Source organism: Monodon monoceros, unplaced genomic scaffold (genome assembly GCF_005190385.1).
Source record: "Monodon monoceros isolate NGI ecotype Baffin Bay Population unplaced genomic scaffold, NGI_Narwhal_1 Super_Scaffold_7, whole genome shotgun sequence".
In the NCBI taxonomy this organism is placed as follows: Eukaryota; Metazoa; Chordata; class Mammalia; order Artiodactyla; family Monodontidae; genus Monodon; species Monodon monoceros.
This window is the reverse complement of record NW_021703784.1, coordinates 60,600,030-60,615,814: the sequence shown is the minus strand read 5'-3', so window position 1 is coordinate 60,615,814 and position 15,785 is coordinate 60,600,030. Positions and strand designations below refer to the sequence as shown.

Below are 15,785 nucleotides of genomic sequence, written 5' to 3'. Positions count from 1 at the left end.
TCCACTGGTTAACATGGGAAGCTTTCCATTTTGGGCTCCTCGTGCCAGTGGACCATGAGGCAAAAAGAGAGTTATCATATTGGAGAGAGCAATCATCCCTGACTGTCCAGAAGAGATAAGGATACTCTGCATAATGGGGTCAGGGAGGATTCACCTGACACCTGGGTGCTGGAGTGGCTCTTGGTGCTTTCAGGCCTGGTGATGACAGTGACTAGGCAATCACAGCCAACAAAGCCTGATGACGGCAAAGAAGCCAAGGGCTCAGACCCTCAGGACACGCAATCCAGACCAGCGTTGGTTGCTGGGTTTTGGGAAGGAGATGATGAATATTAATAGTGGCTTAGGAGCAACCACAGCGGGGGAACTATATTCCACTGACTCTCCTGTTGAAAGTTTTTTTTTTTTTTTAAACACAGCTTGCAACTGACCACTGCCTTTAAGAGTCAACGACAGAGTGGACTTATTGTGGGTCATGAGCAGATCTGAGTGATACAAAGGGTGTAACTTCACAGACACTTTTTGTTCCCTGTGCCATAGCCCATAACCTCCCCGACTTCAGCACAGCTGTGGTGGACAGCTCCTCGCACAGCGTTCACAGCCCACTGCAAGCTCTCCGTATCAGCTGGCGAAGTGCGCTCAGCCCACCTGTAGATGCAGCCTGTAAGTATGAGGAAGTTAACCTCCTAAGAAATTCTTCAACCAACAGGAGAACTGGTTAAATGTCCCAGCCTTCAAGTCTTTCAGCGGGAGAATTCTCAGGGGTACTTTACACAGCTCCTTAGTAGATTCTCAGTGGAATGGAAACGACCAGCTTAATACCATAGATTGTATGGCAGGCTTTCCTCCCTTCCTTGTCTCCATTCACTTCTGCTTCTTGGAGCATATTATGGGCTGATTGTGTCCCTCCCAAAAGATATGTTGAAATCCTAAGCCGTGGTATCTGGAAACGTGACCTTATTTGGCAATAGGATTCTGAAGATGTAAACAAATTAAGATGAGGTCAGTAGGGCGAGCCCTAATCCAATATGACTGGTGTCCTTACAAGAGGGATGTCTGGAAACAGACCACAAGGAGAATGCCAGATGACAACAGGGGCAGAGACTGAAGTGCTGCAGCTGCAAACCAAGGAACAGCTGGGGCTACCAGAAGCTGGGAAAGGCAAGGAAGGATCCTCCTCCAGAGGCTTCAGAGGGAGCATGACCCACAAACCCCTTGATTTCAGACTTCCAGCCTCCAGAACTGTGAGAGAATAAGTTTCTGTTGTCATGAGACACCAAGTTTGTGGTACTTTTTTATAACAACCCTAGGAATCTAATACAGATTGCCTTCCCCAACAACTACCTTCCCCACGAGTCCTTGTCACATGTTTTACTTTCAGGGGACCCAAACTATGTATGTCCCCTCTCCAGCTGCATTTTGGGGTTTCTCAGCTACCCCTTACCTCGATCCATCTCTTGCATCCCGATCAGCCAAGTAGTCTTACCTGGGACTGTTTGGATGTGATCCTGCCTTGTACCATTCTCTTTCTTCCAAGCTCCAGAGTTTGGTGAGGGTCCCTCACTCACCTGCCCAAAACTCTAGTAACATACAGAGACGCCAGGCTCTTTCATAGGGTGCCCAGGACTATATATGAGCTTTGGTACCACTCCTTCCCTGGCTGGAAGGCCCCAGAAACTTCATTTTGGTGGTCAGGGCCTGGGTTTCTCCTGGAAAGTGGAAGCTCCAGGACTTTTGTATAGAAGGGCTTGTAGATTACAATCTGATTGGAAGGAGAGTGGGCCCTAGAAGATTTACTTAAAACTGTGTTTCCAAACCATGTTTTGAAAAGAAGTATGCTTATTTGGAGTGATACTGGGGTGGGCATAGAGTAAGATACTTGGGTGTCATCACTCTATGGCTCAAAGGTGACCAAGAGAAGAATCTCCAGCAGCTTTGGTCACTTACTGTGTACCCATCTAGCCTCTCCAAAGCAGAAGGTGCTTTTTCTTTACCAGGCCCTTGGAAAACTACTCAGAAAAAGGAATGTGAACTGGCAACCAACAGACTTTAAGGAGCGCAAGGGCGCCCTCTGGTGGCCATGACTCAGAAAGCCTCAGACATAGAGCAGTGCTCTCAGGGAACAAAGTGGCAGAGGGACCAACATAGTGGGACATGGAGACCATTATAAGACTGATGGCCATCATCATGAGACAGAGACATAAACACAGGACTGGCAACCCGAATAAGGTAGAAGATAGACCAGGAAGGATCAGACAGACCATCATGGAACAAACGGACTTAATCACAGCCTAGATCATCACCAAATGCAACTGTTTTCCCTTCTGGGAGACGTCACTGGGGAAAAGGGGGACATCTGAAATTTCGCTAACCCTGTTAGAGCTTGCACTACTCAAAGTGCATGTATTCCTAGACATTACAGTAAGTGTAAAGGCAACTCAGTTCCGGCAGTTGGGCCCTGTTTGAACATTCCTGGAAATGCTGACCATGGCTAGCACGTGGGAGAAATGCTAATTTCATCTACGCTTGGAACCTGATGTCACAGTCATACGCTGTGCCAAGCAAACTTGCAGTAAGAAAGGGCTCCTTGATTCTTCAAAGAGGCCTGAGTGAGACCTGCTGTGGAGTAGAGCCTGGCCATTGCTGGAAATTCTGTGGGTGCTGGAAGGTGAAATGGTCTCTCTGCCTAGAACGAGCTGAGCAGAAACAAGCAAGACGCCAATCCCCTGCTGAAGCCCTTGCCTCAGACTCCCTGCTTCAGCGGGTAGGACGGCTCAGTTTACCTGTTCCATCCTTCTTGACCAGAGCAAGAATCCAGTTAAGACCCCACACCTGCTTCCTTCAAGAGTCCACCAGTGGCTGTGGGCCATGTTCTTCACAGAATCCAGAGCTTCCTGCTCTTGCCAGAGACCTCTCCGTATCGGCCTCCCAGCAGTCTCCTGGCCCACCAGGGACAAAGCTCTAAAGTAATTCTCTCTCTTGGGACTCCAGCAGAGCCCAAGGCCTCTCTTGCGGCCAAGGAGCCCACAGGCTCAAGAGAGCAGATAGGCTGGAGTTAGGAACAGGGAACCGTGTCCAGATTTCCACGTCCCTAGACTCTCCCGTGCTCTCCAAGGCTACTTTGATTGAGTTCATTTTTACTGGGACTCTGGTTTGGGCTGATGGAGGAGAGTTTTATGGTGATTATGGACCCATGGAGGGCAGAGGGGGATCATATTGTCTCTTGTCCCCTCAGTTTCCCACTCCCTCCCTCCACAGTGGAGAGAGGGCAAGAGGAAGCTGTGATTTACTCTCACAAAGGTGTTCTTCACATGCAGAGGTTGGATGGCACTGTGTGGGCTTCCCAGGTGACAATGTGTGACACAAAGTAGGGGACACAGATGATCCCAAAGAAATGGAAAGCCAGACATTCATGTCTGCACACAGCTGTTCACCATGAAATGATGTTAGCACAAGACCGGAAACAACCCACAAGTCCAACACGAAAAAATTGTTTAGAGCTTGTCCACGTAATAGAAATTTATGAAACTATTCAAAATAAGGTTTTTGAAGGCTTAATGGCATGGATAATGAGTATTATACTGTTTATTTAAAAAATTATTTTATAAAATTTAGTTGAAATTTCGAAATACATAATCAACCCCAGGTTCAGAGAACTTGTAAGACACGCCAGACAACTTCTGGGGAGGATCTGAGGAAGCAGGTGACCCCACAGAGAAGGCAGGGCAACAGAAACTCTGTCGTGGCTGTTATCACAACTCAATTTTTACCTCTAGGTTGCTGTATCCTTGGAAACACAACTCCCTATAGACAGGCCATTGTAAAATTGAGTAATATTTTGATCTTCACCCCACTTTCTTCAAAGCTCTTCCTGTTTTGTGTCCAGTCAATTCCCAACGTCTTTCAAGACTGAATTCCCTCTCTAGCTCTCAGGCAGATTTAAGCATGCCCTCTACTGTGCCTCCCCAAGATTTGTTCCTATTTCTTTTACAGCAATTATTCCATTTTGTCACAGTTATTTATTTTTGTGCATCTCCACTCCAAGACTGAAACCCATAGGGGGCAGAGAGCACAGTTCATCTACTTCTGTATCCCCAGCGTCCTACACTAGGTCTGGCGTACACTAAGTACTTGTAGGATAAATGAGTTAAACAAATGACCTGTCTGGCGTGCTCCTTCCCTCCAGCCCCTCTCCAAAGGATCCCGGTGCCCCTGATGAACATACTATGCCCAGAGTGTCTCGTGCTAATTATTCTACAAGCCATCCATTCATTTATTCACATCACATACATTTACTGAGAACCTAATCTGTATATGGGTTGTTCTGGGATCTAACAGCCAAAAGAACAGACAGTCCTTGCTCTTAGAGAGCTTGTGTTCTTACAGAGGATAAACAGACAAGTCCAAAATGGTGAGACAGATGCTAAGTAGGAGGAAGTTGTGGGATCGTGGTACAGGAGCACCTTCCAAGAGGAGGCAGCATCTACACTAACCCTGAAGGAATAGTAGTACTAAGCCAGCTAAGGGGCTGTATTCTAGGCAGAGGGCAGAGCAAAGGCAGCCCAGGCTGTGAGTGTACGGGGCAGAGCTGGAGAGGCAGGCGAGGCCACGATGAGCCTACAGGTTGTGGTAGATGTCTGACTTCATCCTGGCAATAAGACACCCCTGGACTTCACCTGAGGTGTGTGCTGGTCGGATTTACAAGAGCAGTGCGACTGCTGTGAGAATGGATGGAAGAGGGGGAATAGGGAACCTGTTTTCCTCTACTCCACGCTGACTACTCACATCAAACACTTCTGTGACCAGATATGCAGCTGATTTCCTCACACCAAGCAATGCCGACACTAGCTGAGTGTCCTCTGGTCTAACTCAGTTCTGACATCATCTACCTGGAGACAGCGCCAGATCCTAAGGCTAAAGACTCAGTCCCACAAGACTGCTCCCCGCCCCCCGCCCCCCCATTAAGATGCCAGTCACAAGTCCAGGTTGGCACCAGTGCTTCTCATCCACCGGCTATAAACGCGAGGCTCCCACAACGCCCTCCTCGGGTTTAATTAATTTGCCAGAGCAGCTCACAGAACTCAGGAGAAGTCTACTTACCATTTCTGCTTTGTTACAGGGTAACAAAGGGTATGACTGAACAGCAGGTGAAGAGGCACACAGGGTCCCAGGCACAAGAGCAACTGTCCCTGTGGAGTTTGGGGTACGCTGTCTTCCTGGCACGTGTCTTGCTCCTGGACACATTCTCGTTCACCAACCCAGCTCTCCAAACTTTGTCCTTTTGGGCTTTTAATGGAGGCCCCATCACACGGGCGCAATTGATTAAACCTGTGGTCACTGTGATCCAACCTTCAGCCCCTCTCCCCACCCTGGGCTGAAAGTTCCAATCTCCAATCACATTGTCGTTTCACATGGCAACCAGCCCCCATCCTGCGGTTATCTAGGAGCTTTCCAAAAATCACGTCATTAACATAAACTCAGGTATGGTTGAAAGAGGCTGGTTAGGAATAACAAGAGTCTCTTTACACCTTTGTCTGTCTTATCACTTACGAAATTCCAAAGAGTTTAAGAGCTGCATGCCAGGAACCTAGGAACGTGGATGAAAATATGTATTTCTTATTATATCACAGAGGACAAGAGTGATGGCAGAGTTGTGATAAATTGGTTGAGGCATGATGGGGGGAGGGGGAATCAAGGGTTCATCCAAGGTTTCTGGCTTTGACAACTGGGGACATGGTTGCATCATCACCTGAGAAAGTGATTTGTGGGTGAGGAAGAGACAATCAATTCAATGTGAAAAGTGCTGAATTTAAGATGCTTCTGAGACATCCAGGTGAGAGATATGATGTTCATTTAACTAGTCTGGAATCAGGAAACCAGTTCTGAATTTGGGCCGGAACCTGGGGATCTTTAACGCACAGGCAGTAATCGGTCCCAGGCTTCCCTGAGCTCCTCCAGGCAGAGGACCCAGGCCGGAACCCTGGGGTATGGAACGGTTATGGGGGGGGGGATGTCAGAGGAGGAGGAACCAGTTAGTTACCAGATGTCGTGCCCAGACACACCCTGCAGTGTTCTCAGCACAGGCACAACCACATACAAAGAGAACGTGTGAACACACGTATCACAGGAAAGACAAACTTGTGCACATAGAAGCAAAGGCTGGGGGAAAAAGCCAGCATCCTTTTAGGCGCAGAGGAGTGTCTCTGACTTATGAACACCTCCATAGACGGGAGTGGGCAACGATGAAGTGACACTGGTGACACTGAGCCTTTGCACACCCTATTTTCTGTGCATAGAATGCCTTATTTTCCTCTCTCTTCTTTTTCGGTCTCTTTTTCATTCTTCAAGTCCAGCTTAGATTTCACTCCCTAACTGGAAGCTTTCCACGACCTACAACACCTTGTGATTCCCAAGGTTACGGTCTTTGCTGTCTGCCCCTCCCATAGGTTCTAAGCAGGCATGACCTACAACACCTTGTGATTCCCAAGGTGACGGTCTCCTTGCTGTCTGTCCCTCCCATAGGTTCTAAGCAGGCATGACCTACAACACCTTGTGATTCCCAAGGTGACGGTCTCCTTGCTGTCTGTCCCTCCGATAGGTTCTAAGCACCAGGACCTTTTGCTTAGCACACTGGTTAGCATTTGGTTAAATATTAACACAAGCAAACAGGTAACTTGAATTCTTCAGCCTTTCCTCAAAAGATCTGGTGCGGTCCCACAGTTTACCAAATAAGCCACAGTTATTTATTTGCATTTAAAACTTCATTTGGTAAGCTACCCCTGTAACCTTAACTCTGGACACGCCTCTGCGCCCTCAGCTCCCACCACGCTCGAGCAGCCAGGGTTTCCATACACCACTGCCCTTTCAATCACCTTTACCAGAAAGCAGGCAGCATCCTAGACTCGTCCCATCCCTCACCATCCAGGTGTCAACCAGACTCCAAGTCCCCCTGAATCCAAGTCTCCGTCACCATCCCCACTGCCCCTGCCTTAGTCTGGGCGCTCATCACCTCTCACCAATCACGGCGACTCTCTGTCTCCCTGCCTTCTGTTTCTCTCCCTTTCCCTCCTTCCTCTATACCAGGGCTTTCCCCCACGACTTCCAGGATAAAAATCCAACCTCCACAGGCTGACGGCCTTACGGTCTGGCTCCTGCATACGTCTCCTTGGATTCTGAACAGGTTCAGCTTTTTAACATCTATTTCCTCTGTCCCGATCACCCTTTCCTGATTTCCTGGTTTAAAACCAAAAAACACCAGCTCGGATATCACGTCCTAGGTAGACTCTCTCTGACAGAGCTGGTCCATCCTTATATATTCGTTATGTTGCATTTTTGCTTTATTAATTTCATCGGGCCGCTAAACTGTGAAGCAGAGGGTGGCACATGAAAAAAAATCCAGACCTGGATTCATATCCTGTTTCATCACTTACTAATTGTGTCGCCTCAAGCAACGTACTCAACTCCTCTGAACCCTAGCTCCTTTTGCAATATAAAGATAATTAAAACTGCCCCCAAACACAGTAAGAGCTCAAAAAATGTTAGACCCAGCACTGACTTTCTGTTTTTCAACTGCTTATTCACTTTTCTGTTTTCCCTACCAAAATGGAGGGAAACAACCTACAGATCTTAATCCTACCTCCCTGGACCACATGGCAAACAGCTCTGTCCTATGATTCAGGCGCTTTAAAACACTGACCACACCCTTTACTCTTTCAGTTCAGGTTAAGTACCCAAGTCTCTCAATTATTCTCCCTCCGTGGATTCTCATCTTCATTTCCTGTGGAAACCACATGACCCATCAAGAAATGGTTCACAGTACTGTCAGTGGACACCTTTCCCGGTTGAAAATCAAAGGAAAAAATTTGGTAAAGCACAGTTATCCTCACCACAGAGAAGGCTCTTTCCACCAGCGCACACTCATGGGTCTCAGGGCAGAGGTCTGTATCCACTCCTTCCCTTCTCTCCCACCCCTCTCCCTTCACTAGCACACCTCCAGGTACTTCAAACTGCACAAAGCAACTCTTTATACTGCCATCCATTTAAGATGCTATGGAAGAAAAGTGGTAAAAATCATTTTTTGGGGAGACAGTTTGCTCTGAACGTAGGCAAAAGAGCGGGGAGCAAGTGTCCCTGTACCACCTGGTCTCAGGTCAGAAGCAGCTAAAGCAGCTCGGGCTGTGGGTGCGACTACTGAAGACGAGTGAGGCCACACACACAACCAATTTCCACCAGGGTACTCACTTCCTGGTTTCCGTGTGAGCTCCAGAACTGTCTTCTCCCTTCCACCCAGAGGTAAACTCACATAATATGGAATTCATTTACAAAAGGTAGGCTATGTTTATTTACAGTCACAAGCAGTTGTCTGACTCAGTGTGACTCAAACCACAGAGAAACCATTTCTCCTTCACTCCACTCTGAGTCCCAGGGTTGGCTGGGGCCCAGCCTGGTAGGAGGGCTGCTTGCGGACCATTCACAGGTTCACAAGTTTCTCATTGAGGGCAATTTGTGACTGCGTGAGATTGGCCAGGTAGGTCACCATCAGCAGGTCCTGGAATAGAAGGAATCCAGGATGAGTGAGGGGCTGGGTAAAGAGTGAGCAGAGAGGCTGGTCTTGGCCAGCTGTACGATGGACACTGGGTGAGGGCAGTCCTGGGGAAACAAGAGCTGGGAGAGGCTGAGCAAGAGTGGAGGTGGAAGGCAGGAAAGAAATGCCCGAGAACACTTTCTCATCTCCACTGATACACCTGAGCCACAGGAAGCAAGGAAACAGCAGGAGGGGCATCTCTGAGCACCTGTGCTCTCTTCCCCCGAGCCTGGACTCCTCTATCCCCTCCAGGTCACCTTTCCCAACCCCCTCCACAGGTGTACGGCTGAGGTGGGGGAAGGCACAGGCTCCCAGAAGCCCAGGGACGGCACTCACATTGATGTTGCTGTTGAGCATGGTCTCGAAGTCCTCAGGAACTATTTTGGGTACTTGGTTAACCAGACTCATCAAGAAGCGGCCCACGGTATTGTCAGCTGACACCTTTCCAGACTGAGCACCAAAGAGTCAACGAGGAACAGTTAATTCTCACCACCGAGACCGTCACTTCACCAGCACATCCCCAGCCATCTCAGAGTGGAGATCATGCCCTCCTCCTTCCTTTTCCCTCCGCTGCTCACCAGCACGTCCTCCGCATACTGCAACACTGTGCTGAGGGCATCCTGGATGCGGGCCGATGCCCCTCCCACTTGCTGCAAGTCACTGGAGAGGCCGATTACCCGGTTGGGGCTAAAACAGGTCTTCATGATCAGGTCAACTGTGGGAGTGGGTTGGGGGTAGCAGTGACACAGAGAATTCAGTCATCCCAACAGGAAAGAGATCTCTAACCACCTCCCTTTGGACTGAGTCAGCCTCCCCAAACCCCCCTGCCCTGCCCTTATTAGCTTTTCTTTCTCCGGAAAGAGTTCAACTCCTACACCCAGTATGCTAATCACTGGTGCTGGTCTCATATGAATGGCCGTGTAGCCTCTGGTGCTGATGACTTCCCACCTCTAACAATTTCACAAATAATTCCTTGAGTCCCATTTCTATAGAAGAATGACTTCTAGTCATCACAAACCTTACAACAACCATTCCTCTTAACACACTCAAGGCCCTCCATCCTTGTTACAGAACAGAGACACCCTCCCCTGAAAAATGCCCAAGACCTAGAAAGCGGGTATGGGCAAGTCACTCACCTCCAATGCGTTCAGTGTCATAATATGCGTATTTCACTGTCAGAGGGGTGAACATCACCCCCATGGTCCTCCCAGGAACACCCATTAAAGTGCTGGGGAGAGAAAAGCCAAGGTTAACAGATGGACCTGGGAGGGGCTTTCATGTCTAGTTCAGGCTGGGAAAGCAGTCATGCCAAGAGTATGGCTTCCACGGTTCTGAAGGCAGAAAGCTGGGCCACTTGAAGCCCAGAGGGCTAAAGGGAACAAGTCACTTTCTTCCCTTAGCTCATTCCACACACCAAACCCTTGGCCTGAGAGAAGGGACTCAGCTTTGGGACTGGGCCTGGACCCTTTATAGAGAATTACTTCACACACTGAAATCTCAGTGTTGAGGACAGGACACTGGATTTCCCTGTGGAACTAGCTGCCTAGACATCCTTCCTCACAGAAAGAAGTGACAGGACAGGTCTTCTCTGGGACCGAGTCCCTCAACAGTACTGAAAAAAAAAGAGTTGACTCCGGCCCATCAAGGTCAGACTGGGCGCTGTAAGTAATCTTAGCAAAGGTGACTGCCTTTACTGTGTCGACTATACCTTCACTGCATCTTGAGGAGTCTGAAATACCTGGAAAGGCTAAGGAATCAGGCAACAGCTAGAGGTTCGTGGTAACCAACTGGCCCATGAGGACTTGACAGCCACCATCTTTGTCCTACCACATAATAGGTAACTGGTCACCTCAGTGTCAGACACAAAAATGGCACAAAGTTAAAGTAAGAGATGTGCTAACAAAGGGCTTCATTCTAAGCAGAAAATATAATCCTTCCAAGGCCTACAGCCGCCCCTTCTTCGGCATGCCTCTAGAGCCTTTCCCGATATCTCCCATCAACCAGCATTCTAGCTGCTTAATGTGCCAACAGGGTAATGTTACTGTCATCCAAACTGTACTCTATCCCCGGTTAATAGACATGTTCCAAACAAGGACAGCCATTCTTTAATCTGTACCGCCCTGTGTCCTATGCACAGTTTTAGTGATAATGACAAACTGAAGGGCAACTCAGAAAATCAGTGAATGTGGAGAAGAAATCATGGCCAGAACACTGTGTGAGGATCGGCTGTAGGAGGTGTGTAACAGTTAACTTCTAGAAAAGATGACAGGAAAAACGAGCTTGCTCAAATACCTAAAGGGCTGCCCTTTGAAGTTGGTTATGAGCAATGAGCACAAATCTGGGTAGGCAAGGATCAGTGAGTGGAAATTTCAGGGACAGAGTTTGTTTCAGAATAAAATCTCTCCAGTGATAACTCCTGAAAGTGAGGAAGGGGCTTCCTTAGGCAGCGAGCTGCACACTGAAGGATGACACCTGCGGCGGGTGGAGGCGGGGGTGGCACCCAGGCACAGTATGAACGAGGTAGCTTTTCATGCCCTTGTTGCCCAAGACTCTGGTCACCTGACGTAGGCCTTAATGCTCATGCGGCCGTTCTGTAGGCTCGTGTCCACTGTGAGGTGAATGGGGTTGGGGGCTTCCCGGCTGTAGTACTCATGGATCAGCACGGAGTGCTCTGTGATGTCATGGCCCGTAGCATACCTGGAAAATGGAACACAGTTGTGGACTCATGTCTACGTGCGACATCAATACCAAACAGGATGGTGGCATGGGTGTCTCTAGGCACCCAACACCCCTAGTCGGGGTGTAGTTATACCCCCAGGGACAACACATGCCAAAAAAATACACACACTGAAAATTGTATCACATCAAATAAGGGCTGCCTTAGAGCTCTTGAAAATTCTAAGTCACCAGCAAGGCAAAAAAGACTTGCTCAGTAAAAGCTGCAGTCCAAAATAAGTATTCTTGGCCTCACAGGATCAGAACCGCCAGCAAAACACACTGAACTCATAGCTCCTTGAGATAATACACTTTCAATACTCTGTCTCCAAAAGAGGGTGTACGATACCTAGTCAGGTGACAAAAGATGTTGGCACTCAACCACTGAGACTTTCCATCCCCTCGTCCCAACTTACCAGCCCAGGATGAGCTCATTTGGAGAGACTTTCTTGTGCAATTCATACATGTTCTTAGCAAATTCCATGTCAACAGCCACCTGAGAAGGAAGGCAGGAACGGAAGCTAAGAAGCCAAGAGTCCACAGCAAATGGATAAACAGGACAAGAGGCCACTCCCAACAGACAGAAGAGGCCTGGGAAATGTGTACAAATGGAACGAAGCTCTTTAACTGCAGCTCTAGTTATGAGCACAACACACTGTGGCGCAGGAGGGGCCTCACAAAGAGTCCAGCAAATGAGTAGCTACAGACCGCACGGGGGTCTCAAATTCCCACTCACCTCATCTTCTGACTCATTGTGCGGCACTGAAAAGCAGTTGGTGACTTCCACTGAGTGCTTGTCAACGGTTCCTGTGAGAGAGTATTGTCCATGTGTTATAAAACCTTGGGCTCCCAACTGTCCCAAATGCTTTCAAGAGGTCTCCTCAAAGTCAGGGAAACAAAAACCCAAACTGGGCTCAGAAGCTCCAAGTTCAGCCACGAGCACCAATGGAACCAGGATCTTCCAGAGAAGTGAAACTCTGGGGCAATCTCCAACTCTCTTCCTTAACTGTCAGCAAACAGGGTCTGTTCTTACTTCGCAAGGTCTCCTTTTGCCTGTCTGTCACTTCCTGCTACCAGCCCTACTCCAGATCTTCACTCTGTGACCTTCATTTTTCAGCCTCCAGACTTTCTCCTTAATATAATTTCATCTGCAGAGCTCCCTGGAAGATTCTAATCATGTCTACAGAGACCACTCATATAGTAGCCTATCCTGAGAGCTCAATCTTAGGGAGCTTCCCCTGTACCTCCCTTCAGCCATGGTCCCACAGTCATAACCTTAACCCTACCATCAACCAGAAACCTTCTCCCTGTGAACCTTAAACATCATACCACAAACTTTTATTCTTCTAGTTCTGATGATACTTTTACTCCAGCTACATTTGTTTCTTGTCCTCACTAAAACTGCTGGCCCCTTGACCTCTCCATTTTTTTTCTCATCTACTGGCCTGCCCACCCAGGCTTCAAGTGCTTCCCTCTCCACCACAGACCACAAATGTTGCCTATACCCATCAGCGTCTGTTTAATTCCACTTCACTATGGTTTCTGCCCCCTTAGCTGAAACTATGCCCCCAAACCAAATGGATAAATGCTTCTTTTTTTTAATTTAAGTAGTTGATTTACAATGTTACATGTGTACAGAAAAGTGATTCAGTTATGTATGTATACACATACACACACACATATACATTCTTTTTCAGATCCTTTTCCATTTTGTTATTACAAGATATTGAGGACTTCCCTGCTGGCACAGTGGTTAAGAATCTGCCTGCCAATGCAGGGGACATGGGTTCGAGCCCTGGTCCAGGAAGATCCCACATGCCGTGGAGCAACTAAGCCCGTGTGCCACAACTAGTGAGCCTGCGCTCTAAAGCCCAAGAGACACAGCTACTGAAGCCCTCGCGTCTAGAGCCGGTGCTCCGTAACAAGAGAAGCCACTGCAATGAGAAGCCCACACACCGCAACGAAGAGTAGCCCCCGCTCGCCACAACTAGAGAAAGCCCGCGCGCAGCAACGAAGACCCGATGCAGCCATAAATAAACAAACAAATAATAAATTAAAAAAATATATATTGAGTACAGTTCCCTGTGCTATACAGCAAGCCCTTGTTCTTCATTTTATATACAGGAGTGTGGATACATACTCTTTATCCTATTTGACCTCTTGTCAACAGACTTGACCACTTCGAGCATCTGAAATAATTAAGTCTTCTATATCTGCATGCCACCATAACACCCTTGTGCTAGAGCATTTATCACATTATATTCTAATTATTTGCCTATGGGAGTATATCTTCATCTTGAATTTAAGGTTAAGAGTAGATAGAGCTTGTTTGATCAAACTTTGAATTCTAAGTACCTGATTGTTTTATGGTACATAAAAGGCACCACTGATTTCATTTTAACCAAATGGAATGTCTCGTGAATTGATTTCTAACTGAAAATGTCTAAGTTCCTAGCAAGCAGAATCTATGCTTCATTCTTCAGTAAGCAATGCCTCTGTAACACCTAGCCTTGTACCATGACTCCATTCTGAAAGAGGATCTGAAAAATCTAGACTACAGTTGTTCTAACTAGGGTCACTAATATTTGGGGGCACTGAGCACAAACCTAGGGTGGAAAATTGTTTATTTCGTTAAACAGCTCTAGTGAGTTTGGAAAATTTGACAGTGCAGCTGAAAGAGCAAGCTAGTATTTATCGAGTACCAAGTCAGTGACGCAAGAACCATTTACTACAGAAGCTCAAAGCAGGGCAGTCACAGAATGATGGCATACTTTGGAAGGTTAAGAACAGGGGTGAGGGTGGGGATATGGGATGAAGGACTGACAGTGAAAACTCTTCCTGGGAACCTGGAAGATGAGTGAAACTTAAAGGATAAAATAAGGGAGAAGAGGCAAAGAGAATACAAAGGCTTGATCTGAGCCAACTATGGCAATGCTTGAAAGATAATGGATCAACTGAAGTTTCTGTAAAATGCTACACCCTCAAAGATAAAGAGGGAGACAATGTGTGTCTGTGTCAGGAGGGTGCCTGATGTGGTGGAAGATGGCAACCAACAGCTGTTTTGTACCTAGTCTGTGCCAGCACAGTTAGACGCCTTCTGTGATAACTTAGTGCTCACAGACTAAATCTAAAGGAGGCCCTGAAGGAAAGACTTAGCTAATATGTGCTGGAGCCTGCCGACAACTGTCATCCTCTTCGCAACACACCAATTGTCTCCTACGATGGAAACTATTACACGTTCAAGGGTAAGAAAAAGAAACATGTGACTAAATTGGATTCACAGAAGTGTCCAAATTCTGTGACCAAGATGCAGTGCAAATTAAACGGATGGGACCAGCAGTCCCCAGAGGAAGGGATATATTGTCAGAAATCCCTCTTTACGGCTTCTCAGTTTTACTGTAACATGAAATATCCATTTCCCAAATTTGGAACATGGGCAGGGAAAAGGTTATTTCTCCATGTGCACGTTAATACAAATAATAGATGATACAACTGTCTGTGTCCAAATGGAGAATCGGAGACTGCACTGGGGGAACGGGGTCCATATCTCACTGGGGACTAATATTAGGGAGACTGAGAAACAGAGGCTCAGGCTTAGACGTTTAGGAAAGCAGAACACTACTGAAACCCTAAATGGGTTCCTGCCAAACCGGTCTACTTGGTGAGAGGGATATCTTTTTACAGGTGTCCCCACTCCAATGCCAAGTGGTTAGGAAAAACTTCTCTTAACACCTGGAAAATAAAGACATTTACCAGTAGATAAGGGGGGAAAACGTGGTCACTGGGCTTAGGGAGTCAAAGGTTTTTGACGTCCTAGTCAGAGTTTGAATTCATTTTTCGTAGACTGGAACTAGTTATACTTGACGTGAAATGCTACTGGGAAGACTAAAGATAAAATGTAAATCACTTGGCACACACTATTTATTCAATAAATAACTACAATGGGGGTGGGAAGTGAGGGGAACAAGATAAACGGGAGGTGGGAAGTAGAAGAGAACGTCAATTTTCTCTGATCACTCACCCAGCAGGGTCCCGATGACTCGGGCAGCGCCCTCGTTGCGTCGCTCGTAGCTGTCCACGATGGAGGCCAAAATGACCGGGTGCAGCCGGACCACGCGACCGCCAGGGAAGGGGCCTGGGAGAGCCGGACCAGGCAGCGACTGTGCCGGGGCCTGCGCTGGGGCTGGCGCTGAGGCCGGGGTCTGGCCCGGAGCCGCGGTCGTAGCCGCTGCTGCCGCCGGGTCTGAGGATGAGGCTGGAGCCGCCGTTGCAGCTGGAACCGGCGCTGGAGCCGGCGCCGAGACTGAGGCTGGGGCTGGAGCCGGGGCCGGGTCTGAGGCCGCAGCCGGGGTTTCGGTTGGGGTGGCGGGAGGCGTGCTCGGCGGTACCGCCGGTGTGGCCATCTTGTCGAGAAGGAAGGAGCCAGGCGCGGAAGGGAGTGAGTTGACAAAGATTAGGAGCACTATACGCTGAACCTGCACCACGTGAA

The 15,785-nt window shown here is 48.1% G+C and overlaps 1 protein-coding gene across 1 annotated transcript; it reads right to left on the bottom strand.

The window, feature by feature from the left end:
* Positions 1 to 8,313: 8,313 nt before the first annotated feature.
* Positions 8,314 to 15,738, bottom strand: EIF3F (eukaryotic translation initiation factor 3 subunit F). The gene is made up of 8 exons (XM_029209224.1): positions 15,318 to 15,738; positions 12,033 to 12,103; positions 11,713 to 11,792; positions 11,141 to 11,278; positions 9,718 to 9,809; positions 9,160 to 9,296; positions 8,918 to 9,031; positions 8,314 to 8,545 (listed from the first exon to the last, which is right to left on the bottom strand). Exons 1-8 carry the CDS (start codon positions 15,697 to 15,699, stop codon positions 8,468 to 8,470), a joined length of 1,092 nt encoding a protein of 363 aa, XP_029065057.1. The 5' UTR covers positions 15,700 to 15,738; the 3' UTR covers positions 8,314 to 8,467.
* Between the last annotated feature and the right edge of the window lie 47 nt (positions 15,739 to 15,785).